Genomic DNA, 27,302 nt, shown 5'->3' with positions numbered 1-27,302 from the left:
ATTTAGCACTGAGGAAGAGGGAAAGTCTCTTTTCCCTTCTGTGGCCTGGGAGTATACACTGCAGAAGGGCCTTGGGTTATGGTAATTCATGTGGAAGCTGCTGGGGGATGCCGAGAGGAGATGCTGTGTAAACGTTTGTTTTTCTCTCATGGTTTCTCTTCTCCCTTCATATGCAGATCGTGGTTTCTAAAGGGAACCATGAGCTTCATGTATGTAGTAATAGTCCTCCAAGACATCATGATCGTGACCGTTGATAACTGTGCACATCTAATTACGAAAGGACAAAAATGTACCACCTTAATTTGATGAGAGGAATACCCGTTAGGAGAAAGCTTTCTAGTCCAAGGGTAGCAAAGCAGTGAAACAGGCTTTTTAGGAAGTTTGGAGAATCTTTTGGAGTGTGACTTTAGAGCAGGATTTGTTTTGTACAACCCTCCCCATCTAAATATTACGTGTCCAAACTAATCATGCAGATTCTGCAATAAATGAGAGAGAGGCACATGCCAGAAGGTACCACATATGCTCAAGCATCCCTTTTAGAGCTAGATGGAGATGTCTCCACCCTCTGGAGATTTGCTGTCCTCCCAGACTAATTACAGAGGGACTTGTCTTGTTAGCATTATACATGGCTAATGTTAAATGAGTTAAATCTTAGCCTATCCAGATATTTTGCTGCTTAAAATGTGCTAATAATAAATAAATAAATAAATAAATAAAACAGTCTTTGTATTCAAAGTAGTAGAAGAGAGTTCCAAGTCAGGCTAACAGTGACTGTTGTGAAAACAGAAGTCTTTTTTCAGGCAGCCGAGTGTCAACAGTGGTCTTCATCTTTTGTATCAGCTGGGGCGCTGTGTCTGCCGAGTGATGAAAGCCCTGTGTTCCTGCTCCTGGCACTGCATTTCAAAACTGTACGCAGCTCTGTAATGCACAGCCAGTGCATTTCACTGTGACTTCCACAACTAGTTAGCACATTGTCCTCTGATTTGGCTTGCCAAGGGATTGGCTAAAACCAGGAAATATTACTTTGTTACCTTCATTTTTTTGTGATGAAATATTTGCTCCCTGTCCCCCATTCACTGTTTAGTGAGCCTTACTGAAGCAAAGAAAGGAAGGAGTCCCTCTTCTGGCAAACAGCAAAGGGAATCTGAGTTGTGAATCACTGCTTCTGTCACTGACTTTTTTTTTTTTTTTTAGTTTCAGCTAAAGGCTAAAAAAATTTACATCTTTCTGCAATGGCATAAAAATTTCCTCAGTCACCAAGAATAAAACTGGCTAAGATGCTGGGATCATTAATCTTAGAAATAGTCAAAGATAATTTTGGTAACTAGCATTACACTGTACTATTTGGTCTTTGTGAAATGGTGGTGGTTTGATACATCAGTGGATAAGAATGTGTTACTGTTACATTGCAAGCAAATTTGGGTTATTTACATTTTTTCATCTATGGTAATCAGGAAGTTTTACACCTTCTCTGTCATCCATAAGCCTGCAACATATTTCAGTTAGTTTGTTACCTGCAAGTTACGGTTGGGCTTGAAATATTTGTCAGTCACACAGAAAGATTTATTATAGTGAAAAAGCTTATGGACAACTGCTCTCTTGAGGAGTAATTACTAGGAGTAATTACAATTTTGAAAGAACAAAGTCCCTCTTACAGGAAGGAGATAGGAATATTTTTTTCTCAGTAGTTGTACGATTGTTTGATTTCATAATTGTTGTGTTATTAACCCCTCCACATCTTCCCTTCCTTGTACATCTGAAAGAGTTAACTGGAAAAGAGAGTGAAGGGAATGAAAAAATGATGAACAGCGAAGCAAATGGCTTTTGTGGGTTTTGTCTTGCATAAAAAAATAAAACATTTTGAAAGACAATGGATCATGAAGCAAGGCAGTTAAGAAAAAGATACTTCAAAAGTCATATTTTCATAAACACCAAGTGTCTTGGTATTGCCCATTCAAGTAGCTTACTAAGATTATAAATGGCTTATATAAATGGTTGAAATAAGGAAACTTTAAATAACTGTTTTTTCCACACTAGATTGACTATAAAAATATCGCACCATATTTTTTCTAGCATGATAAGATTTTATACTTTTAGTAACAGTCAACAGTAAAAAATGGTATTTTCTCTATACTTTTAATTCTGAGAAATAGCTCAACAATCTTCTTCTCAATGAACACCTGTAAATCTGCTATTTTAAAAAGAATGGCTCATAAACTTTAGGTTGATTTCGTTAAAAGACAGTGGAGAGAGGAGAGTATGAGATGAAATATTTGGCAGAGTACACAAATCGAGAAATGGGACACACAACAGTAGTGTACCTTGACTACTACATATAATCTAATCTTGCTACCAGGTGAAAAATTTACTATGGCGATTTTTTGCTGTAATGCGTGCAGACAGTAGGATGCCAGATGGAAGGAAAGTAATCTTGCACCCTGACAATAGCCTGCACTGATATTCTGAGTTATAGTTTTAAACAAATTAAATGCAAGATGAGTTGTCCTACGGGAGAAACAGTGCAAGAAACATAGCAACTATTCACTGTAAACGTTTGTTAGAGATTGTAAAATGTTTTGAGCTTCTGTTAAAGTATACCTTGTGTTTCTAAAACCTCCTTTCTGAGTATCATGGGGTTTTATAAAATGAGTATTGCCTATACCTATGAACTTGGGCTTTCTTTAGGAAAATAAAAACCCCTGGGTAGATTGCTAGAGCTTAGCTAAGGTGAATGGAGAAGCATTGGCATGAAGTTTATTCATCCTCAGTCAGCTAGTAAGAATTGCCATAGCCTTTTCTAGTGCAATAGGAAGAGGGATTTTTGATCACAGAAGCTGCTTATGCCATTCACAGGCAATGTCTCACCTCGGGTGTGAGGTTGTTCCCAGGTGCTTGTTGCTACAGTGCTGACTCAAGGGTTTAATAAATGCCGTTAACTATCAGCAAGGACTGCAATTCCTGAGATAAGGATTCCTTTCAAAACGCTGTTCTGTGCAGAATTAGTAGCTTGTCTGCTTTTTCACTGTGTTACAGCACAAGAAACCGGTGGGCAGCCTGCTTCCATGAGGTGCCATTCTATGGCTGGCGCAGATGCAGAGCAACTGTGGTAGGAAATGAACCGAAAAAAAACAGGTATAAATCAGGTAAGTTAGGATAGATGGCATCTGAATGCTGTATAATATTTCACTGTTTTGGAAATGCAACCTGTGGTGGTCATGTTGCTTTAGGGAAATTTTATTGCTGTTAGGTAGTGCAGGCTTTAGCTGCAGAAAAATAATACAATAAAGCGCAAAATAGTTGTGTGTAATGTACCATCCTTAAAATACAAGAGCCGTATCCTTGAGACATCTAAGGGTAGATGGAAATTCCCTACTGTTGTACACTCATGAAAACATCTGCTGAAATGGAGAACTTAATAGAAACCTATAACTAGAGACTAGTTGTGGCAGATACTCTTTTAGCAAAGGGGATTTTTGAAGTTCATTTCTGTGAACAAATCTTACGTTAGGTACAGGAAGCAATACTACAGTCCCAGAACAGCTCTTATGTTGTATTGTCATTTTTGCTGTGGACTTTAGAGAACCAACAGGCTTTTAGATCTGTATAAGGCATTACGATGATACAGCATGCTGGCTACTGAGATTTGTAAAAAGAATTGTGTCGTTTGTTGCCTAAGTAGGGACTTCAGGAACATTGAAGAATGCATCGTATCATGCATAAAATCATCTTCTCTTGCAGTAAATGAGACATTTTATCCAGATCTAATTTTGTAGGCAAAATTACAAAGTATCACTTATTTTGTAATAGTCATTATACCGTCCTGCATAACATTCTAATTTGGATTTCTTAAGCTTTGGGTGACAGTTTGGTGTGTGCTTTACCACATACAAGTTCAGAAATTACTGTGAATCTAAACTGTTGCTATGTTCCTTTGGTATTGTAACATCACAAAATAATAGTGGTCTGCTGGAAAAAATAGGTCTGTAGATCAGTGGCAGAAAATTATTAGAGTCAGATTTGTTTTCTTTTATAAAACAATTACAGAAATATTATGTGTTGTAAATGGAAAAATCAAACTCTAGGATCCTGAAAGGGAGGATGAAATTTGGATAAATGCAGCCTTTGAAGCAGAGGGACCTGACATCATATAACCTCTTAATTCTTTTCCAAATCAGAATGTGGAAATGGTCCTTTTCTTAGGTTTAAACCATTAGTTAAAAAAGCCTTTACAGAATTATTACTTAACCTGCTGTATTTTAACTTGTTTCTAAATAGAGGACACTCCTTGGATTATAAAGCATTTCAGGAACAATGGCAGATCCCATCCGCTGGGCCAGATACCGTTGGCAGCGACTGATATCTACAGAAGGCAGAGAAGTTAGCAGCAGCAGCAACTCAAGTAGCAAGCGCTATCAATCATCAAAAACTGCCAGCAAACACAGGATAGTGATACCCTGTTTGGGACATTTTAAGGAAGAGTATGAAAAGGTATCAAAACTGTACATGAACAACAAAATACGGACTACTAAATATACTTTACTGAATTTTATACCACGGAATTTATTTGAACAATTTCACAGGTAAAGAACTGCTTTTATTTTGATTGTGGAAATTCTGCAGAAATTGAATCCTCTTATATAAATGTGTGTATTAATATATAGATGGGTATTTTAAAAGTTATTATTCTTTCCCAACCTGTCTATCACTTCTGAAAAGATCTGTGTTACTTGACCAAACATTCTTGAGTATCATCAGTCTTGGGCTAATTCTTTTCTGCATACCTTTTGCCATTTACACTCATTCTATTCTTTGGATTATTGAAATATTCTGTACTGTTGGAGCACTGACACCCAGTAATCTGAAGTAGGATTTTCAGCTTGTTTCCTGCAAATATATTTTATCTTCTTCCCTCTCATGCCTTTCTCTGTTGACATTGGTTTTTTTCTCCTCCTTGGAGGACGGCAAATTTGTAAAGTTATGCAGGGAGGTTGCAGGACAGCTTACTTCTAAAAATGTGTTGTATATGTGTTCACTAAAGCCTCACTAGAAGACACATACATGGAGGGCAGGGCTGGAAATACAGGAATAATATTGCTTTCTACACCTTCTTATCACATATATTAAGCAGCTGTCCAGCCAAATAATCTTTCGACTGGAAAGTGAAAACAGAGTTGTGGATACTTAGTTCTTAAATAGTACTTGGAGCAAAGAAATGATTAATTACTGCGAAGTTAAGTCTCTATACAGCACGGAGTGGGGGAGTAAGGATGACTGACTGCGAACACAGCTAACTCTTGTGTTTGCTCTTTGTTTTCAGAGTTGCCAATTTGTATTTCCTGTTTCTAGTTGTTCTAAACTGGGTTCCTCTGGTGGAAGCTTTCCAAAAAGAAATTACAATGCTACCTCTAGTAGTGGTTCTGACAATTATTGCAGTGAAGGATGGTCTGGAAGATTACTCAAAATACAAATTGGATAAACAGATAAACAATTTACTAACCAAAGTGTATAGCAGGTAAGAGACAACAGCCTTTCTGGTTTATTGTTACTAAACTGCTTATGAGTACATGTAAGACAAAAAAAATTGATAGCTCTTCTGGTTTACTTTCTGGATGCTTAGAGAATCACGGAGTAACTTGGGTTGAAAGGGGTGTCTGGAGGTCATTTATCAAGTCATATCCCCTCCTCAAAGCAGGTCTAATTAGGTGAAGTTGCTCAGGGAGTTGTCTAGTTGATTCTTGATCACCTGTTTTGGTAAATAGATATCAAATTAGTGTAAAATTTGCTGGAAAAAATACTCTGGATGTGGCCAGAGTGTTCATGCTTGACTTTGTATTGTTTTAACCAAGGTAGTTTGACTACTATTTTTAGTATCTTAAAAATTGCTGTAGGGATCACAGAAATTCAAGGGTTTCTAATTTGTCAATATATTGGTGAAGCTCACTAATGCTATCAGCATTATAATATTTTATTCAAATGCAATAACATTTCCTTAAAAAGAATAAGATCATTTTCAATTTGTGTGGATCACATAGTTTGATACAGATATTAGCAGCTCTTCCACAGTGCAGGACTTAAATATTACAGACTGTAGGTGCAGGTTAAGAGTGGAGTGTGCTCATGGTGAGAGGTCTGCTGTCAGGCATTTATAATGTGTGGACGATTAAAAAAAAAAAAAAAAAGAAGGAGGTGTCGGGAAAGTAGACAGGTCGTATTATAAATTAGCACTGGCAAAAAATTGATTTTAGTGCATATCAGTGGGGCCTACATTCCTCATGTTTCTTCTACACCTGTCATAAAAGGATATTGCAAGACTCACTCAAAGCCTGTAAAGTACAAAGATAAAGGAAGTGTAGTGGACTCTTCTTGCTCTGTGGTCATGGAGGGGAACCGAGTGCATGTGGAAACTCACTTGTTATCTGCTGTAGTAGCTGTCACAACCAACAGCATTGCAGAAGAAAACGGATTTGCAATTAGACATTTTAATGAGAAGGAGCTTGAAATCAAGTTTGGCACTACAGCACCTCTATGTTTGTGCTCTGACGTTAATGAATTTGTAAAAGACACGCCTTTTCCTAGTGAAGTCAAAGCACAAACGGAAAATAAACTTTTTAAAAATCTTAATCTGTTAGCTGGGTTTGCCAAGCCCTAGACTTTCTTTGCTGTAGACATGACCTTAATTGGCCTATGGAGAAGGATTGCAGTCTAGTAATACATAACTATTAAATATATTGTTATATTACTGAGAAGATGGAATCTTTAGCTTTCTGGCATTTGCTATGTATTTTAAGAGCAAGCTCATAACCACAGAAAGCATCACAGAATGGTTTGGGTTGGAAGAGACCTCAAGGACCGTGCATGGGCCCTCTTCTCAAGCCTGTGCACGTCCACCTCGATGGCATCCCTTCCCTCTGAAGTATCAGCTGCACCACTCAGCTTGGTGTCATCTGCAAACTTGCTGAGGGTGCACTCAGTCCCATGTCAATGTCACTAATGAAAATATTAAACAGTACTTGTCCTGATACACACCCCGGAGGTCTTCACACTGGTCTCCACGTGGACATTGAGTCATTGAAGAAACAACTTCATGTTCTGCAAACACAAATATTAACCTAAACCTCCTTGCTGCCTTTATGAGTTCTCAAATCCTTTCCATTGCATTTGGAGGGAGAGGTAAAAGAGTTCTGTTGCGGAGTGACCAGGGAATTCTGTGCCAGTTGGCGTTGTCCACTCTTTGGACTCACTTTGCCTTCTTAGCTGGGAAAAATGGCCTACACAAAAAATCGTGTTGATATAGTTTTCAATACAAGAGGGGTGCTTCCAAGCAGAAAAGGTTATTAGTTTTCAGTTCACTCAATCTACTGAATTGAAAGGTGTGTCAGCACCTTTGCAGATATAAGAAAGCAATAGCAGAGGGAACGTAAGACCAGACTCAGTTTGATCAAAGCTTAAGTCATAGCTTCAGTAACTATGAATCACATCCCATTCTACAAGTCTTCCTTCCTTTTTCCTCTTTACGTTTATTCTTAGATTGTTGGGGTTTTGTTTGTTTGTTTGTTTGTTGGGGTTTTGTTAATTTACTTTAGAAATCTTTCCTTTTTTTTTTTTAATCTTTGTTTTCAAGGCAATGTATTGGTATGAAAAGTTAATTCCTGGAGTGTTTTTGAATCCGTCTGTCTTCTGATAGTCATGGCTGTAGCTTTAATTAAGTTTTACATGCTTTCCATTGTGCCAGTTTTCAATATGTGTAGAAAATTAGTGATGAGCATCTTGAGGAGAAGCAGATACTTGGCTTATGTTGGTTTAATTTTACATCGGCTTTTGTTGCTTCCTGGTTTTGCTTTGCTTGCACTTGGAAAACAATATGCCAACCTCCACCTTATCTTCACTAGAGATATTGTAATCAATACACTGGTTAATTGTGTGGACTTTGTGTCATCTCTTTGTAGATGAGCATTTTGAAAGGATACTGTCAGATAGTGCAGGTCTGAAAGGTATGGATGCAAAGCTTGACATAGGGAATATTTTCCTGATACTTTGTTGTTAGAAGTGTCAGAAGCATTTTGCATAGCTAGCACTTTGATTAAAGCTGGTAGATCAGTGCCAGTCTATACAAAATTGCCATATCACGCAGTTTGTTAGCTTATGTCTGCACATGGAAGCTAGGTGCACTTCCCAGCTCTCTGGTGTGACTCTGCTTCTCAGCTAGGTAGGTCAGAATGAGATTCAGGAAAGGAAGCACAACCTGAAAGACAGCCCTGGCACAGCCTGGACTATCCTCCAGTCTGGTTGACTGATAAACTGTGGAGAATACATGCTCCTCCCTTTAAACATAGCTCTAGGATAGTCTGTGCAAGGCAGAAAAGCCAGGCAACTACCAAGGGTAGTAGTACTTGGTACCAAAAATGTACTGCAGCTAGACATGTATGTACTGTGTTTGTAGTAGCAGCTGTATGTGTTTCATCCCCCTATTGCACTATCCTACTACTGTGTGCCTCCAGCTAGCTCCTTGTTGCTTGTTACCTCACATTCTATTCACCACTCTAAACCTGATTGCGTTTGCAATAAGCTGCTGTGATTACATAAAAGGAAAATTGTTCATCTCCTCTGAGGACAGAATAACAGATATAAATGGAAAGTTGAAGACAGCACAAACTTCTGTATGTCATGCCTGGATATTTCATAATAATAAAGAATTTTGACTATGAATTCTGAGGGGCCTGAAGTCTTTCTGACTTCTCTGAGTGTGATAGGGTCTTCGTACCTTATGTTCAAAAATAATAGAAAATATCTTAAAAGCCTATAAATACAAATATTTATGTTCAGAATGTTAGTGAAGTGGTTGCTGAATATCCTTTGTTTACTGGTAGATGTTGGAGTAATGAAAATATAGGAAGCAAGTGGGCTTGAATTTTGAATAGAGCTAAAGTAATTCTGGGAGGGGGACTGGAATTAATTCCCAGCAAAACAGGGCTGGGACCTCAGAGCTGATTCTTTGTAATTATATTCACCTTGACCTGATAGACTATCTCATTAGAGTTTTTAATGACTTGGAAGCATAATTTAATAATGAGAGTCATTTTCTAGTTACAATTTGTTTCTCTGAGCTTTCAGTTTGAGTTTATAAAAACAATTAATTAATATTTTTATATGCATTTCAGGAAAGAGAAGAAATACATAGATGAATGCTGGAAAAATGTCAATGTTGGGGACTTCATCCGGCTTTCACGTAATGAAATAATTCCTGCTGACATGGTGCTGTTATATTCCAGTGACCTGGATGGGATCTGTTACATTGAAACTGCAAGCCTTGATGGAGAAACCAATCTAAAGCAGAGGCAGGTGGTGAGAGGATATTCAGAGCAGGTGATAATTGTGCATTTCTAGTGGCTTAAGCAAGTTGACGTGACAGACAGCCAACTAAAAAAAACCAGCCCTCTAGATTGTATAGTGCTCATCAATCCCCGTCTGAAAACAAAATAAGCAGGTAACATAGTTTTAATTTGTTGGTTGAGTTATTTTGGAGCAAATATTTGTCTGCTCACTTATTCCAGAGAAAGAGGGCCCAATTTCAAGTGATGCAAGACAGTAAAAATAACTATTCAGGTAAATGTCAAGTAGTCATTTATGGTGTATATCATTTAATGGATGTGAAAATGGAACTTTTTGGAAGGGAGTTCTGTGCTACATAAAGACCTACAGAGAGGGACGGGTATATTCTTTTTTCACTGTATTTCCAAATGTATTTTTAGCTTCAATTCTAGTCTTTCAAGGATTTATAAAACCTTTGGAACTCTTCTAATTTTTCTGCTATAAGCCTACTGTGAACAGCATTGACTAGCTCATCTCTCCCTTTCAAGACTGAACATCACCAGCTCTTAGAGTTTCCACAGACCATGTAGTGATGAGAAATTAGTGGATATGTGTTTTTTTGCCTTTTTTTAAGTTTTGGCAATTTAGAATAGCATTATTTATTTATTTATTTTTCTGGAAATGCTTCAGTGACAACAGAAGGAAAGAAATTAGGAAGATAACTCAAGGGGCTTTGTAGGTAACAAGGCACAGAACAGTGTCTCCAACCATCTTGGCTTTCCTAGAGAAATACACAAAACAATTGAGGACCTGTTCCCTAAGGATAATGAGTTATTTAGTGAACAAACTGACATCGCTCTGCTGCATTCAATGCACTCAAATGTTGCTTCTTAATGCTTTAAGAAGGGATTAATCTCCTTTTTCCTCCACACCTTGTATGGTTAGGTGAACCATGCGCAGATTCACTAGGGTGAGGAAGCTAATCTGCTAAATCACTGTGAGCAGTGAGTGTTTCCTCTTATGTTGTAAGAGAGGTCACAAGACTTCACTGTTCAGTTCCTTCTTACATGTTCAATGACTGAATCCAGTCCTAGCTGCAGCATCTTCATAGCTAACGGAGAGGAAAGTGCTGTGCTTTTCTTCTAGGCAGCCTAAGAAGCCAAGTTGATAAAAGGACTTGCAAGTTCTCCTTTTCTACCTTAGTTATACACCACATTCCTATGCTGTATTGTAAAGCCATACAGTTTGTCAGGAGTACTTCACAGCCAAAGCAGCAAACCTGGCCTTGGGAAGCTGCCTCTCTCCTTTTTCCAGTGAGACAGTCTATTGCAGGGACATTCATTTAAAGCTACCTTACTCAGTTCTTGTCTTTATTGTCCCCTTTCTTTTTGATGCTGCTTTAGGGACCTTTATGCAAAATCCAAATAACATTTCTTCTGCCATAAAAAGGCTTCTCTTTTGTGCCAGGAAGCATAAGAAAGTATCTCATGAAATAAGGCACAACATTTTGTACTTGCACTGTGTGATGAAAAGAAGATTATAATGAAAAAATATAGACCATACTTTTCTTATAGTCTGGGAAGATTTGAGTGCCCATACCAATATGTCTCCTTTTGGGTGTAGTTTTAGTCACCTGTGTTTTATAGTGGCAGAGTGTAGGCATAAATCCAGTGCCATCTATAAGTTACACCCTGAGGTTCTAGGGTTGCTGTTTCATGGTATATTGCAAGAAGCTGCTACCAGCAGCTTCACTGGTTTTAAGAATTGTTTGACCAAATCAAATGGTTTAGTTACTGCCCCCCCCCCCCAAAAAAAAAAGTACTGTTGTAACATATTACAGAAATGTCATATTTCCTGTACAGATAAACATAAGAAAGATCAGTGAAGACAGAGAGATCTTTCATAGATAATAAAATTTACAGTGTCTCTAGGTATCTGTCTAAGGCTACGTTCATACTGATTTTCCTGACAGTGCAGGAAATCAATACAGCAAAATATAGCAAAATTTTTGAATCAAGACAACAAAGTATATGCTAACAATAAAATGTCTTCTGAGTTTCAAATTCAACTTAAGAAGTCGGGTCTTTTCCTCACAGTTGTTATTGTCCCAATGTGAAATCACCCAGCTGTGGAAGTGGAGTCATCTCAGAGACCTGTAACAATGTAGAAGATGTTTTCAATTAAACCTGTGAATTATAGACTTTTCCTTGGAGTTTGGCACCTCAAAATTGGTCATTCTTTTTTTCTAAAGAGCAGAACCAATGAATTCCCAAAGAGTCAGTGGAAGGTACTCAGCTTGGAAACAACTCTGTTACACCAGAGGCTAGATTTCCATGTGTCCTGACTGTACTCATAGGCCATTAATTACAAGTGCAATTGCAGGTAATTTTGAAGACCTGGTCTTTTGGTTTTTCACTCATTTCTAGTCAGGTTTCATTCTTTATTAATAAGAAAATGTGTGTCACTTGGCCTTTCTCTTCATGGAAAAGCTTACCTGCTTTTCATTCACGACATAAGCTTCTACTGTTCCATAAAAGCCCTTTCTTCGGTAGTGGTAAGGTTTAATCATTGTTAAGAAGTTCTACCTGCTTTTTTTGTGTTAGTACAGGTAGCATCCTAGCCATGTTATCAGAATCAGCAGCTCTTTGGAAGCAATTCTTAGAAGGCAGTGCTTCTTTTTTCCTCATCATGAAAAAAAATGTGGAAATCTCTGCTTTTCAGATGTTCTTACTGCATTTTTTTGCTGCTTCCTCACTCTTCCACCCATTTCCTCCTCTCTGATGTTCCTAAGATACCAGCCTCTCAGCTGATACTTGCCAGGGTTTGACATTTGCTAGAAAATCTTTCTGTGCTGCTTAAGTCTGATATACCTGGGTTGCAGATCATTCACATCATCAGCCACTTAAAATATAGAAACTAAATTGTTAGATGGTGATATCTGAACCTGTGAATTTTAAGTTACATCATATGTGATCTGAGTTCTCTTGTTTGTTTTTTTTTTATTTTTTTTTTTCTCCAATAACTATAGGTCTCTGAAATTGATCCAGAAAAATTTTCCAGTAGAATAGAATGTGAAAGTCCTAACAATGACCTCAGTCGCTTCCGAGGCTTTGTGTAAGTAGGCTTGGTGGCTCTTCAAACAAATTCATTTGCTTTGGTGCTCTCACTAATTTTCAGAAAACTTGGAATGTTTACTTTAAAAAAAAATGACAATATGCATAGAAGTCAGTTTGCACGACTACATTTCTGAGTGCAGCCCAGCAGGCACTGCTCCAGTAGGGCTTCCTGAAGAGCTGATTGTAAACTGGAAAGCACGACTAGTGCTTTCTATTTCATATTAAATATTGTCAACATCTTAGTTCAGGCTGTTTTGCAATTCTGTATTCCATATTTGAATTGTCTGTCCTAAGTTTGCTTGTAATGACATGTCATATCTGTACAGTATTCAGTCTAGACTGTGGCCTGACTGGCCAAGCTGCTTTGCTCAGGGTTGGAGATGAGAAGAACTGGCTTCCTCTCCTACTGTGATGTGTTTTGTGTAATCCCCAGTGATTTGATCAAATTCCTTTTGAGCAGTATTGCTATATGTCTCTTCTCTTCTCAGATGTCTGTGATTTTGTGTAGACAGTAGGAAAACAATTCTATTTCATGGAATGGCTGATTTTCAGTTTTTGAGAGGTATAATGTCTACATTCTTCCCCACGGCAATGAAATGTTAGAAATATGAAAAGAAAAAGAGCTATATAAAAATCTTAGTCTGTGAGGAAAAACCTTGACAAAAAGTGGGCATGCCTGCATTGGAAATCTGCCACAGGGGTAAAAATGCTCACAGCACTTTTAAAATGGGATTTCAAATTTTGTTTGATTTTTTTTCTCATGTTGGTAATTCAAATAGAAGTCATTTGCTTTCAAACTTAAGTGTTTGTCCCAAGGTCATTTCAACAGTGTTGCCTACTTCCCATATGCTATCTGGCAAATGCCAGGCTTGTAAAAACATGGAAATTTTAATACAGTGCTTACATACCGAGATTTTCAAAGGTGTTCTGGATGCATGTTACCCACTTCTTTTGAAAGGTTCAATCAGAAGCGTCAGAATGGTAGTCAGTGAGTAGTCGATTCTCCAGGTGATCTGCTCCCTAATGCATTTTCAAAACCTGACTGATATTTACTGGAGTCCTACAGAGTAATGTGTTTTTTCTGTTTTGGTTTGGTTTTTTTCAGTGAACATTCAAACAAGGACAGAGTGGGCCTCAGCAAGGAGAACTTACTGCTCCGAGGATGCACAGTAAGAAACACAGAAGCTGTTGTAGGCATTGTGGTGTATGCAGGTTAGTGACCACCTTGGCTTTCACAGGTTGCATTGTAAACAAGATGGAATTGTGTACCTTAAGAAATAGTATCACACAAAGGCAAGGTAGCAGATTGAAAGCTTGAATCCAGCAGAAGGCAACTGTAGCTAGAAGCGTTTAAGACTTCATGTCTGAATTAAGTTTGTTTCTATTTTAAAAATGTGAAGGCTGATACATCTGATTATTCATGGGAGCATGTCCTCTGCAGCATGTCCTTGTCCTCAACTGTTAAGTGCAATGGCAAATCTGGGTTTTGAAATGAACATAGAGATACTTGCCTTTCTTAGAATTATTTTCTGGTCCAAAATTGAAGTTAATGCTGTTCTTTAATACTCCGTATCAAAGGGGAGATGTTTCATGACTAGACCCTGTGATTTACTCAGCTAGATAATTGCAATGCAGGTGCAGAATTTAGTAGAAAATGTTAGAAATAGTATAGAAAAATTCAAGAATAGGTTTGTTTCTCTAGGAAGAAAAATTATTGACAATATAAAAGGTAGCATAAGTGAGAAATTTTGGTTTAGCTTGTTCGGTTTTCTTTAGGACATAATTACTGTAGGATGGAATTACTGTAGGAGCAGTTAGTTGACTCATATTTATAACCTCTTTTCACGTATTAGTTAACAGAAACGTCCGGTTTCCCAGAGCTTTAGAAATATAAAGGGATTTTGGTTCTAATATCTGCTAATAGAGAATGTCAATGTTTGTTGTGGTTACAGGTCATGAAACCAAAGCCATGCTGAATAACAGTGGACCTCATTACAAGCGCAGTAAATTGGAAAGAAAAGTGAATTCTGATATTCTTTGGTGTGTTCTGCTTCTAATTTTAATGTGTTTAACTGGTGCAGTAGGTAAGTGAGAATCTGCAGAGTCCTGCTATTTACCACTCTCAGCCTACATTGCTAAGTGTTTTATTTTGGGGCTGCTTCATTTTAATGGCCCATTTCAGAAACTGCCTTCACCTATATCTAATTCTGTATCAGCTGGGGACGCTGCCAAGCTTTAGTTCATGTTGACATGTTTAATCTGGAATATGGTCAAGTGGTATGTTCCTTGTGCTAGGTCTGGAACCCATTTCTCCAATTTGTTTTCTTTTTTTGCTCATTAATTGCTCTGTAAAACTCATACTTTTTGTTAGGATTGCTCAGGTAAAATGAGATGCATGTACAATATTGCAGGGAGAGGCTGAGTTTGAGTAGTTACAAGGATTCATATTTTAGGTATTCATTAAACAGTGAGCTTGAGTGCTGACATTTGAACAGACTAAATTTTACGATAAATCAAAAAGGTGTTTAACAGATGTTTAAAAAAAATGCAGGCTACACTTAATAAACATGTCTGGCATCTCAAAATGTGTTAGCTGAAGCTGCTTTTACAGCTGAGGTTTGAGTTTCTTATCAAAAACTAAGCTCTCAATATATACTGGATCTCTTCTGGGTCAGTTTTTATCTCACAAAGCTATAATCTGGCCAGAGTGGCTTGATGACATGCTTTTCAGAGGTTAATTGAAACCTGAACAAGCGAAGATGAGACATTTAATAGTTAGAGGTTTTGTGTGTTTTTTTTTTTTAAAAAAAAAAGAAAAAGTTTGTGACCTGTAGTTAGTATTCTCTTAGTTCTGAGATGTACTGTGTAGATGTGCTGTTGACACCAATGAAGTAAAGCTTTTTGTGTATTGACACTTAATTCATTTTAATGGGGTTCCTGCTGAGAAAAAAAATGAGGAGAGAAAATAGTAGTTTAGAAAGAACTGCAGAGTATAACAGCTAACACCATGACCCTGAACTGTGGTACAGTCTGCATAACTGATTCACTTTATCTTATTCTTGTTTTCAAGGCCATGGAATTTGGTTAAGTAGGTACTCGGAAATACCTTTTTTTAACATCCCTGGTCCAGATGGGAAATTGATTCCTCCAGCGTTAGCAGGGTTCAACATGTTCTGGACAATGATCATTTTATTACAGGTAACTTTGGTTGGCTTTGAGCCTGGGCCATAACCTGATCTCATTTATGTCCTTGAAGTAACTCCCTGGCTTTAGTAAAATTACGTCATGTTTTTAACTAGCCAAAGAAGTTGGTTTCATTTAATCCCCTTGTTTTGTTTTGGTAGGTCTTGATCCCAATTTCTCTCTATGTTTCAATTGAGATTGTCAAGTTGGGACAAATTTATTTAATACAGAACGACATTGATTTTTACCATGAGAAAACAGACTCTACAATTCAGTGTCGATCACTGAATATTGCTGAAGACCTTGGCCAGATTCAGTATATCTTCTCTGATAAGACTGGAACACTCACTGAAAATAAGATGGTTTTTCGGCGATGCAGCATTGCAGGACAGGAGTATTGCCATGAAGAAAATGGTAAGATATTAAACCCATGCTCATGACATGTCCTTTTTCTGTTCTCAGAGAAGCTAAAAGTTTTGACAAGGTCAGGTTTTTGTGAAATTTGTGTGGCGATATGCACTCACGAAGGTGTGAATTTAGACTGGTCCTACTTGCATCTTTCCCCATGGTTTGGATCATTTCTAAGAGGCTTGAAGGCATATATAAGGTGCTGCTTTGCATATAGTTAGATTTGAGCATATTTGATACCACAAAAACAAATACTCCTTACTTGATCTGGAGAAAATCATTCCTATGGCATTTTGGTTCTCTTCTTGCAGTATTCGGAAACAGACCACTAGAAAAGCGCCCATCTAGACTTTTCTCTTTCTTTTAAACAAGAGTGCCAATGCTTGCCCAACATCCTCTTCAGTGCTATAGCAGTATACCACCTTTGTGTATTATATTTTAAAGCTCCAGTTTAACATGCTGTTTACTTTGAGGATACAGTAACCCAAGTCCATACATGCTGAAGTCGAAGCTTTAACAATAATATTAAGGTACAAGTCAAGCAGATGTGTGTGCATGTGCATGTTAAGGCTACAAAGGTAAGTACCTCTATCAAAAACAATGAATGTTGTATTCTCACTTAGATTTTTACAAACCTGTTTTAACCCAAAAGTCAAAAAGCAGTGTTACTGGATAGTTGCTGCCTCATTGTCTAATTAATATCCCTCAATATATGATTCATGGAAGCCTACTTTTGAAGCCTTCTGGGAGCCAGGAGAATATTCAAGTCCAGACACAGGAGAAAGTTATGGAGAGTTACATAAAGTATTTTATCCAATTACATGTTTTATTAACTAGGCAAAAACAGATTTTATTACCATTACTGTATGTAAGTACTAGTGACTGCAGACATTTGCTCTTTCACGGGTGGGTAATGCAAGTATTCTTTATGAGATCAAAGATGAAGTGCTGACAGGTGGGCACATGAATCGCAACTGTGTATTAACCTTTCCCCTGTGGTTTTGGTGGTTTTGCTGCCAGATGGAACTGCTCACTTTCTGCGAGCAAAAGGCACACCCTGCTGGCCACCGCAGTGAATCACTTCAGTCCTTCTTTTGTACATTGTCACAGGAACAGATGGTTACAAGCCTTTTTAATAATTTCCTCATGGATTTTGAAAATTATGTGGTATGGTTGTCCTGATGCTTCTTCGGCTTTGCGTAATTATACTGGGAGGGATGACGAGCAAAGTGAGAAGAACTGTCCTTAAGTTTCAAATTGGTGAATGAATAACTTATATAAAAAGTATAATTTCAGAGTATTTCCTAAAGGAACAAAAAGCGCTTCAGAAAAGATAAATCAAAGACTAGTGAGAATGATTTAGCTGTGGCTGCTCTAGGTCTCGTTGTGCCATGGGAAATATGTCTACCAAAAACTTCCCAGAGAGTTCACTTCAGTTATCTTCCAAAAATACCAGCGTGTTTATAATTATGTTTGTAATTATTTCCTGATGTACCTTGGCTTTTACCTGGAAATGAAACATGTGCTTTCTCCTAACCAATCTAGAAATTATGTGCCCTGAAAATCATTTTAAAAAATGTTGGAGGTCCTGCATTTAGCTCTGATTTACACTTGTTCGGTTGCACAAAGCTGCCATTTGTAAGGCTCCTTCTACATGCGATAAGAGTTGCACTACAAGACAGTGCAGTCTTTTGCATACAAATCACTTAGTCTGTAGAAATATTTCTGTATTTATATCTGTGTTGACCAGGATAAAGGGATGCACATGAGGGAAGCACGCAACAGCAATGATTACGATGTGGTATAATGCTCTGTATAAGTGCTCATATGCAGTGTTCTGTCCAAAGTAACACGTGCCTTTAGACCTTGGCAGCAGAATAGTGTGATAAGTGCCGCATTTGATACTTCAGACAGAAGTGCATAACTGGATGTGTGTTGTCCAAACCTGTCTGCACAGACATGTTGTTATCATTCTTTTTGAACTTTTTTTAACGTGTCTTCAGGACTCACAGTCATGGCCAATTCATTACTTTCTCAGGCATTCTATTCTAGCGTTTCACATCTCTAGCAGAGTTTTACTGCTATCTAATGTGACTTTGTCTTGCCACAATTTAGGCCCATTGTGTCTTTTATTGCTCACAGTATGCACAGAAAATAAGCTATTTCCTTTCTCTGTGCAATTGCACATTATGTACTTGAAAACTACTGTTTGGTTCCCATCAATGTTTCCTTCTGGAGGCTATGTAACTCCAGAGTACTCTGGTGTTTCCATGTAGCACATTTTATCTAAAACCATGACCACTCATGACTACACATGACCACTTCCTCTTCTGGATTCTCTCCCATAGACTGTCCCTCTTGATGTGCAGTGTCCCAAACAGCAAGTCAGTGTGATAGCTTATTATGGTTTGATTTTTAATAAATGGTGGATTATTCTTAGCTATGTACTAAAAGCCATATTTTAAAATCAAGTTTTATTCAAGGAGCCTCCAGACAGTGTTTTAGACAAATTTCTTTTTGCTCATGGAACAATAATTTTCTTTCTATTTCTGTAGCAAAGAGGTTGGAGTCCTATCAAGAGATGGATTCGGAAGATGAGGATTCAGCTGATGCGCAATATGCTTCCTTGAACCATATGTCAAAAAGGAGGGGTCACAACTGCAGAGCTGTGAATGAATCTTTGAAGAAAAAGTCTTTGGATCAGTTATCTGGTAGTTACCCTGTGGCAGGAAGGGAAAATTCAGCAAGTGATGTTCCCCATGCAGGACATGTTGCTTTCAGCAGCCGCATTGTAAGTAAAAGTTGTTGGTTTTGATACTAAATTTCTGAAGAAAATCATGAAGGAACATCTTTTTACCTCCATTTGAACAGAGTGTTTGTCATGTAGGGGATCCTTTATCTTCCATCAAAATGAGAGCTCCAGTGATTGCTTGGCTGCAATCCCCTGTTTGCAGCTGACATTGCAGATGTTCACTGGGTTACAAAGACGTATGCTTTGATTCTTGCTGGTGTGATTCCATGATCACTCCGGCTAAAATGGCCAGTTTCATCTTCAGTAGCAGTTTGTTCTTTTGCCTTAAGAAGTTTCAGGATTTTGTTTTGATTTTAATAAGAAAAATCCAGATCACCAATATTTATCGTATTGCACTTAGTGGAGATTACCAGGAGTAAAAACTCTGCTTCTTTGCCTGAAGGTGTTTGTTAAATAGCATTGGTCTTACTTAATCTCTGTTGAAGTGCCTGTGAAGCAGGTCTCTACTGATTATTGTCCAGGCCTGTCGTTACTATTTGAAACAAACTAGCACAAGGCAGTGAAGAGGTCAGAGTATTGCTTTATTTCTTAGCATAACTAACTCAGCGTCTGACAGGAATGGCTCTTTACTTAGGAAGTTGTATGAACATCTAAACTTTGTTTGTCTTTAACTGATTTTATCTCCAGAGACTGAGATTAATTTGAAAGCTTCTGCCATTGGTTTCTTGAATCAGCTGTCATTAGTGTCTGGGGAATGGGGAATGATTATTTTCTCCTGGTATAGCACTTTTTAAATAAGTCTAGAAAAAATTTACAACACTGAAGTTGTATGTGCAAGAATCAGTTGGGACTTCCAGGGTTTATATCCTGATTGACAGTTCTCTTTGTTTAATCAATAGGAAACGGATGTTGTACCAGACACACAACTGCTGGAGAAGTTCAGTCAGATTTCTTCTCATTCCTATCAACAATCAGAAGATGCCGTCAGCAAGTTATCTTTGGAGACAACGTACATCATTGACTTCTTTCTTGCTCTGGCAATCTGTAATACTGTTGTAGTTTCAGTCCCCAATCAGCCACGTCAGAAGGTAAGAAAGTACATTTGTCTATATGGGCATATTTATAAGTAAATGAGTTCCCTTTTGGTTGATTACAAAAGGAAAAAAACAATTAACTGGCATTTAAATGCTGGCAAGTTTCTTCCAATGCAGAAGAACTTTGGGTATTTTTTCTTCTGCATATAAATTGTAGAATCCTAGAATGGTTTGGGTTGGAAGAGACCTTAAAGACCATCCAGTTACAACCCCTGCCACAGGCAGGGACACCACCCACTAGATCAGGTTGTTCAAAGTCCCATCCAGCATGGCCTTGAACGCTTCCAGGGATGGGGCATCCACAGCTTCTCTGGGCAACCTGTTCCAGTGCCTCACCACCCTCTGAGTGAGTTACTTATATCCAATCTGAATCTACCCTCTTAATTCAAAACCACTACCCCTTGTCCTATGACTGCACTTCCTAATAAAGGGTTACTCCCCATCTTTCCTATAGGCCCCCGTTAGGTACTGGAAGGCTGGAATAAGGTCTCCTTAGAGCTGGGATTGTTCAGCCCAGGGAAAACTCCCTCAGCCCCTCTTCATATGAGAGGTGCTCCATCCCTCGCATCATCCTCGTGGCCCTCCTTTGGACTTGCTAAACTTGTTAAATGATACCAGTGTGCCTAGAGCACTTGCAGTGAAGGCTGAGGCAAAAAAAGTTGTTGAGTACCTCAGTCTTCTGATATATATAAATCATATAATGATATATATCTGTTGACTTTGTCTTTTGAAAAAAAAAAAATCTGTGGCATGTGCAGAACTAGATTTTGGTGTCCATTTAGGTAGTGAACCTACACTCATGGCTGGAGACTTTTCCAAAATGTACCCTGTGTAGAAAAAAGTACCACGTATGTATAAAGAAGCCTGGTATTCCCAGACAAGTCAGTATAGTAGGCAACCTACAGGTACATGTGTGGATGGGGCAGCTATTTGAAAAATACAGTACCCGATCTGCATTTAAGAGTGGTGTAGGAAGCTTTACAGGTGAGATTTTCATGTTTGTTTTTTTTTAAATACAATTTCTGGATGACTTGTTTGCAGGGGAAAAGATCTCCAAGTCAGTGGTAGCTGGACTGGGAGAAGCAATATGGCATAAGGTTTATGAGTTCGCAGTTACGGGATGAAGAAAACAAAGCTCAAGGGAACAGAAGTTTTCAGTGTTCCCTGGGGGAGAGGCGATGAAAGGATGTTCCTAGACTCTGTCCCCATGATGCTGAATAGAGACACGCTACAACTTGCATGCAGCTGGGAGAGAATTGAAGCCAGAGTCTAAGTCTTTCATTTCTTGATTCATTTCAGTGGCAAAGGATAATGTGCTTCTCGGTGATAACTCATTCTTAACCCTTCAACAGTAATGAGAAATGAATGTCAGCCACGCACACTTTGTTCCTCATTTGTAAGCTATTAGCTGCCAAAGTGCTTTGCGTAACAGTAAACCCATTATTTTGTAACACTGATCGAGGGCAACTGACTTTTGTTTTAAATTCAGACACAGACACACACAAAAAGTATTGGTAAGGTACTGTATTTCAACATTATTTGCAGCTAACTACTGTGAGGAGTATGGAGTTGGTTTATTCTTCACAACTATCTTTCCAGTTCAGAACAAGAATTAAAGTGTTTAGTTCCATTTGCCATAACTTTAAAAAGTAATAATGTCATACTGACTGTTCCCTTACTTAAGCATTTCTAAAGAGAAGTATTACATGGAATCACACCTGGAATACATGCAGGTGTCAGATCTGAAGTATTTCTACGGTTCATGTGGTTTCAATAGGTGAAGCTCATACAGAACCTGTTTTCTGTACTTATATGGTAATATGTGTAATTGAGCTAGCCGTTTTTAATATAAGCAATCAAAATCATCCTAAATTTTAAATCACTATATTTGTTAAGAAACATACATACTTTGCTTACAAACTATGTATGTTTGTAAGAACTGTTCTTCTTTAATGAAATAACATATGAAGAGTTTAAGATCTATACTTTCTCTTTTCTGTTCCAGATGAGACACTCTTCACTGGGTAGGATGCCTATTAAATCCCTTGAGGAAATCAGGCAGATGTTCCAGCGGTTGTCAGTCCGGAGACTAAGTTCCTCCCCACTTCCAAGCATAAAAGAGTCATCATCTGAAAGCCCAAATAGCTTTGTGAGCAAACTGTCTATTTTCAAAATGAAACTGGCTTCACCTGCTTTGGATGGGGCTGCTCAAAGGGCTGCTGAGCCTCACAACCCTGACAGCCCAGAAAATCCCCAACTATCCGAAGAACTAGATATGGTGAATGTAGCTGCGGGCAGTGAACACCACAGTGCTGGGTCGTCTGTTAAAGGGTCATCTCCCTTATCCAAACTGTGTTATGAAGCTGAGAGTCCAGATGAAGCTGCCTTGGTTCATGCTGCTAGGGCTTATAAATGTGTTTTACAGTCTAGGACTCCTGATCAAGTAACTGTGGACTTCACAGGTCTGGGATCTTTAACATTTCAGCTTTTGCATATCCTGCCTTTTGACTCGGTGCGAAAAAGGATGTCAGTGGTGGTTCGGCACCCAGTCTCCAACAAAGTGGTGGTGTACACAAAAGGTGCAGACTCAGTCATGATGGATTTGTTGGGAACTGCATCTGAAGGTATTTGCAGAACTTTTAATACTTTGCTCACCTTTGTCATTCTTCAGAACAGTTGAACGGTCTTTAATTTCTAACTGAAGGTACTAAAGCAAAAGTATTATGTGTGTATGTAAGAAACATGTACCTACATATATTTAAGCTCATGAGCTGTTCCAAGGGATTTTTTAATGTTTGGAAAATAATAGAATTGAATCTTTAAATGTTCACAGTCTGCAGGAGGGAGTTTGGTTTCTATGTTCCATGGCTTATCTCAGTGAGGAAGAGGAATGTTCCCATTCCAAGAGCACATTTTAACTAACCCAATATTAGACATATAAGGTCTAGACAAAAAGCCTCTGCAGGCCATGGGGTGGAAAAAGAACCTCTAAAGTCTGTGTCATCTTATTAGGGGCATAATGTCATATCTGGAGCTATCCCTCCTTACTTTGACTTTCAAGGTAAACTTGGAATCTCACTTCTGCATGTCCAAAGTTAAATGAGTCAAATGCTTCTCTGAATAGTCCACTTGTTAATCATATTTTTTTTAAAAAAAAGCTTTTCCCTGGCTACCCTTTTATCTCCCTCCCACTACACCACTGAATACAAAGCTGCTTTGATGTCTGTGGCCCAGTTCATTTTAGAAAATCATTTTATTTTAGAAAAACATTTTGATATGCTAGTGTGTACAAAGACATATCAGTACCAGACTGGTTCCCCCCACTGCTTGTGCAAATAGGCACGCTGCCTGCTTACTAAAGATACAGTCACAGTACATCATAACAGTACATCATAACATTTTGATATTTTTAAAGCACATTTAGACCTTCAAAATTTTCTAGTAAATTTAGTTTAAGAATGTAAATTTAATTTGCTTTCTTTGCTTTTTTTTATAACAGTAGGCACTAAGAATTCAGAAATGGAACAAAAGAAGATTAAAGAGAGAACTCAGAAGCATTTGGATGACTATGCCAGAAGGGGACTGCGCACTCTTTGTATTGCTAAAAAGGTATTGACTTTTTTTATATGTGTTTGTAAGAATGTTTATTTACAGTCCATGGCCAACAGGAGCGGTGTCACCAATGGAGCAGATCTTACAACTTCTGAACAGATGCTCCCATTGCCACATTTCATTTTTCCTGAAATTCTTTCAGCAGGAATTTTTAAGTTGGCACAAATCAATTAGTTCAGTTAGGTTGGCTTAGCTGTTGTCAGTGTAAGATGTCAGATAGCTTAATATTCTAAAACTGGGGGTGTAAGGAGACCTGATTTTTTACAGGAGTCCTGAGTGGGTCTCCTCATATGAAACTTGCCCTGGTTGGAATTTTTTTTTCCAGACACAGAAAACAAATTAAGTCAAGCCTGTTTGGGTTTCACACAGTTTGTAGTGTTAAAAGATCAGGATGCAAAACCAAGCGATGTTTTGAGATTCCATTTTAAATTAAAGCTGCTCAGAAGTAAAAATCCATAGGAATTGAAAGAGCCAGGAAAACTCTTTACAAACGCTCATGCAAAGTGGAAGCACAGGCTGTGTAGCTGTACAGGCTGTGTATAGCTGTGCAGTGATTCTGTGGCTGTGTCAGTGAGGCAATTAAAGAACAGTGGAGAGTATACTGTGATCCTTGGCCTCCCTGCCTTCCATCTAAATGGAAATATATCAGGCAGCTCCAGGTGCCTGCAAGCTTCTGGTATGCAACCTGACCTGTGAAGCCTGGCAAAGTAATCTAACACTATGAACATCATCCTAAGTCTGTGGGCACCCTGGGGCACACACATACTGCACTGTCGGGCTGCCTAGCTAGGTTTAGTATGTGGACAGCAGAGATGGCTCTGAGGATATTTTGCAGGCACATTTGAAAATGAAATGTAGGTACATCCTGTGTGTTTTCTTTCCCTCTGTAGGTGATGAGCGATGAGGAATATACAGAGTGGTTAAATCATCATTTTCTAGCAGAAACCAGCATTGACAATAGGGAGGAGCTGCTGCTTGAATCCGCCATCAGGCTTGAGACCAAACTAACTTTGCTTGGTAGGTAGGAAATGCTGTAACTCACGGGAAACCCCTTATGATGGTTATAATCTGAACTTACCTGCAGAGAGCTATATGAACCTCAACTTGTGTAATACATAGCTTTCTACAGATTCTGAATTTATGGGCACTCCTGAATTTTCATAAATCTCGTAAGTTCGTTTGAGTTGCAAAACCCACTGAAGGCAGCTGGTGGTCTTCTGTTGTTTATAAAGGATAATGTTTTGCTGATTTTTTTTTATTATTCTTTTTTTCTCTTGTGCTTACTAGACTCTCATCTAGGCACTCATAGAGTGTCATCATAACAAGCATGTGAAATGGTAGTAAAAAATCCCAGGCCTGCCAGGGTAAACACAGGGATCCCACTTCTGGGCATGCTTTCTATCATTGCATATCTATCATGCCCTAAATTTAAGATAGTGAAACTGTCTTCTGTTGGATTAAGAGATGGAATACCTCAGAATGGGAGTGTTAAGTGGATAGAGTGCCCAAGTTGAAACAACTACTTTTTTCTCTCTTCCCTTGACATTGACGTTGTCTGTCAGAGGAGCTTGCATCAAGTGAATTCCAGCATCTTCCTTCCTACCTCTTGTTTTGACTTCTGACTTGCATCAAAATAAAAGCAGAGTGCAGAGCAAGGAGCTGGAGATTTTCATTTCCCAGGTGGCCCGTGGGCATGAGCTCTATGCCCTTCTTGGCAGCTACCTATTGAAGAAATTGCTATAGCATCAGAAGTCTGCCTGACCTTTTGGCCCTTAGCCATCCAATATGACAGTCAGCACTTGATATACTAGTTGCTCACCAGAATCCTTCACTAGAAACAGTTACAGGAGAAGCTTTGCTGAGAGTTTTTTTATTGTTTCTTTTCAGAATGAACCTAGCTGTAACTGGCTGGAGTTTCTTTATGAGAAACTCTCTTATCTTGAGTATGCCTCAAGCCAAACCATGTCTCCTGGTTATGATTTAGTACTGTTTGTACTGAAAACAATATCACTGTACCATACAATCAATATCACCTGTACCATATCATAGGTATCGCTGAGATGGTTTTGCTTTATGCTTATGTCATGTTACATTATTGGTAACAGAACAGATTTTTTAAGCTCATTTTAGGGACACGGGTCTGCATGCCGTGCACACCAGAGAAGAGGATATCACTATTAAACATATTTTTGTCAGCAGTCTTTCTGTGACTGCTAAGACACAACACAGTACAGTTTTACGTATTATCAACTGCAAAACTGATCCAAGATTCCATTCTCCAGTTGTTTTTTTGTCTTCCTCTGCATCGTTTTTGGAGGGATGAGTTTGTCAGTTTGTTTTTGCCCTTAGACACACATCCATTTCCTGTACTAGGAGACATGTCTGGGAGAATATTTTGCAAAGAACAGCTATTCACCAAGCTTATAAAATCCCTGCCAGAGCCAGGAACCTGGGAGGAGAACCAAGGGACAGGCTATTTGTCCTCTTCGAAGTGGGGCTTAACATAGGAGGAATCAAGATCGTACGTGAAACAAAGTTTCATGTAGTCTGAAGCTGGAGGGAGTGGGAATAATGGTGTATATCTGTCAGGAGAAGCCTGGGAGTCTGCATCCCACAGCCACTGTGGGTTGAAACAACCATGAGAATGAGAAAGGTTGTATTAAGAGGGTCTTGTGAGGAGCTGGAGGCCACTGAGTATGCACAGAGGATATGTGTCAACAAGCTCGCATGTGATGGGCTTTGGGACAGAAAGGTGAGGAAGGGGAAGATTCCTAAGCATATCCCATTAGAGTCTGTCTGGGGTTATGGATACTCAAAGGGTCCATCTTGTTCTGTCCCTCTTGCAGTCTTGGTTCTGGAAATACATCAGCACTAATCCTTCTGTTTGTCTAAATTAAGGTGCCACTGGCATTGAAGATCGGCTGCAGGACGGTGTCCCAGACACAATACAGGCATTACGGAAAGCGGGAATAAAAATATGGATGCTGACGGGTGACAAGAGAGAAACAGCTGTCAACATTGCCTATGCTTGTAAACTGCTGGAGCCAGATGACAAAATCTTCACTCTCAAGTCACAAAGTAGAGTGTGTAGAAAATTGTACTTTTCTTCAATTTGCGGGGAGGGTGTTTGGTTTTCTCTGCCAAAAAAAATGCAGTCAGATAATATTGCAGGACAAACAGAAAAATAATGTGTTCTCTGTTTTTCCATCTCACAAAAGATAGCATGATTTCTTGGAAGATGAAAATATTAGAAAATTGACGGTTTGTTTCCTTGTGGGTAAAAGATAAAATAATTTACATGATATCTGTATTCTTACATAGTCCATAAATGGCCATTAATTATTTTAATTGACTGCTTAATTTCTGTTTGTGTTAGGTGAGAGAGTGATGTGCTTCAAATTTTATTAGACATTTCAGGTGGATGTAAGGTTGCAGCATATTAGCAATATAAGAGTTACTATAATGCATATTGTATTAAATTAAGTTTTGTGCTGCTTTGTCATACACTCCCTCAACCCTACTTAACTTGCATAAATGTACTAGGAATTGTCTCATTAAAATGCATTGCACACAGTTTTCAAAAAAAATAATATGCCAACAATTTTATTAGAGAAAAAGTCACCTTCTTTCCACAACCCAGTAGTTGAGCCATGTGATAAAGAGTGGTTAAAAATGCTGTTGTTTTGGGAGGCAAGTTTAATCCTACTTGCACCCTCTTTTGGATGGTTATAACTACCTGGTTTTCAAATCTTGATTTTTATCAATTTTGAATTTCTTAAGAGAGAAGTTACTAACCGTAACTGGTAAAGTGGACATATGCTCACCGGT

At 38.4% G+C, this 27,302-nt stretch overlaps 1 protein-coding gene across 5 annotated transcripts in view; it reads left to right on the top strand.

Annotated features, from left to right (window-relative positions):
- ATP10D (ATPase phospholipid transporting 10D (putative)) overlaps nucleotides 1-27,302 on the top strand; it is a 50,326-nt gene that overhangs the window by 8,083 nt on the left and 14,941 nt on the right. For 3 of the 5 annotated variants that reach the window (XM_080590023.1, XM_080590020.1, XM_080590021.1), the window contains exons 2-16: nucleotides 3,034-3,143; nucleotides 4,276-4,580; nucleotides 5,318-5,512; nucleotides 9,159-9,363; nucleotides 12,338-12,423; nucleotides 13,531-13,637; nucleotides 14,378-14,509; nucleotides 15,496-15,623; nucleotides 15,770-16,022; nucleotides 18,572-18,807; nucleotides 19,668-19,856; nucleotides 21,868-22,486; nucleotides 23,362-23,471; nucleotides 24,365-24,491; nucleotides 26,373-26,557. In XM_080590023.1, the coding sequence (XP_080446149.1) occupies nucleotides 4,312-4,580; nucleotides 5,318-5,512; nucleotides 9,159-9,363; nucleotides 12,338-12,423; nucleotides 13,531-13,637; nucleotides 14,378-14,509; nucleotides 15,496-15,623; nucleotides 15,770-16,022; nucleotides 18,572-18,807; nucleotides 19,668-19,856; nucleotides 21,868-22,486; nucleotides 23,362-23,471; nucleotides 24,365-24,491; nucleotides 26,373-26,557 (2,841 nt within the window). In that variant the 5' untranslated portion in view covers nucleotides 3,034-3,143; nucleotides 4,276-4,311. Of the gene's footprint in view, nucleotides 1-3,033; nucleotides 3,144-4,275; nucleotides 4,581-5,317; nucleotides 5,513-9,158; nucleotides 9,364-9,426; nucleotides 9,485-12,337; nucleotides 12,424-13,530; nucleotides 13,638-14,377; nucleotides 14,510-15,495; nucleotides 15,624-15,769; nucleotides 16,023-18,571; nucleotides 18,808-19,667; nucleotides 19,857-21,867; nucleotides 22,487-23,361; nucleotides 23,472-24,364; nucleotides 24,492-26,372; nucleotides 26,558-27,302 lie in introns of those variants that run through there. The other 2 variants (XM_080590022.1, XM_080590024.1) reach the window with 2 other exon arrangements.

This window comes from Anser brachyrhynchus, assembly GCF_964034855.1.
Source record: "Anser brachyrhynchus genome assembly, chromosome: 4".
NCBI lineage: Eukaryota > Metazoa > Chordata > Aves > Anseriformes > Anatidae > Anser > Anser brachyrhynchus.
The sequence above is the reverse complement of the archived record's forward strand: the minus strand, read 5'-3'. Positions and strand labels throughout refer to the sequence as shown.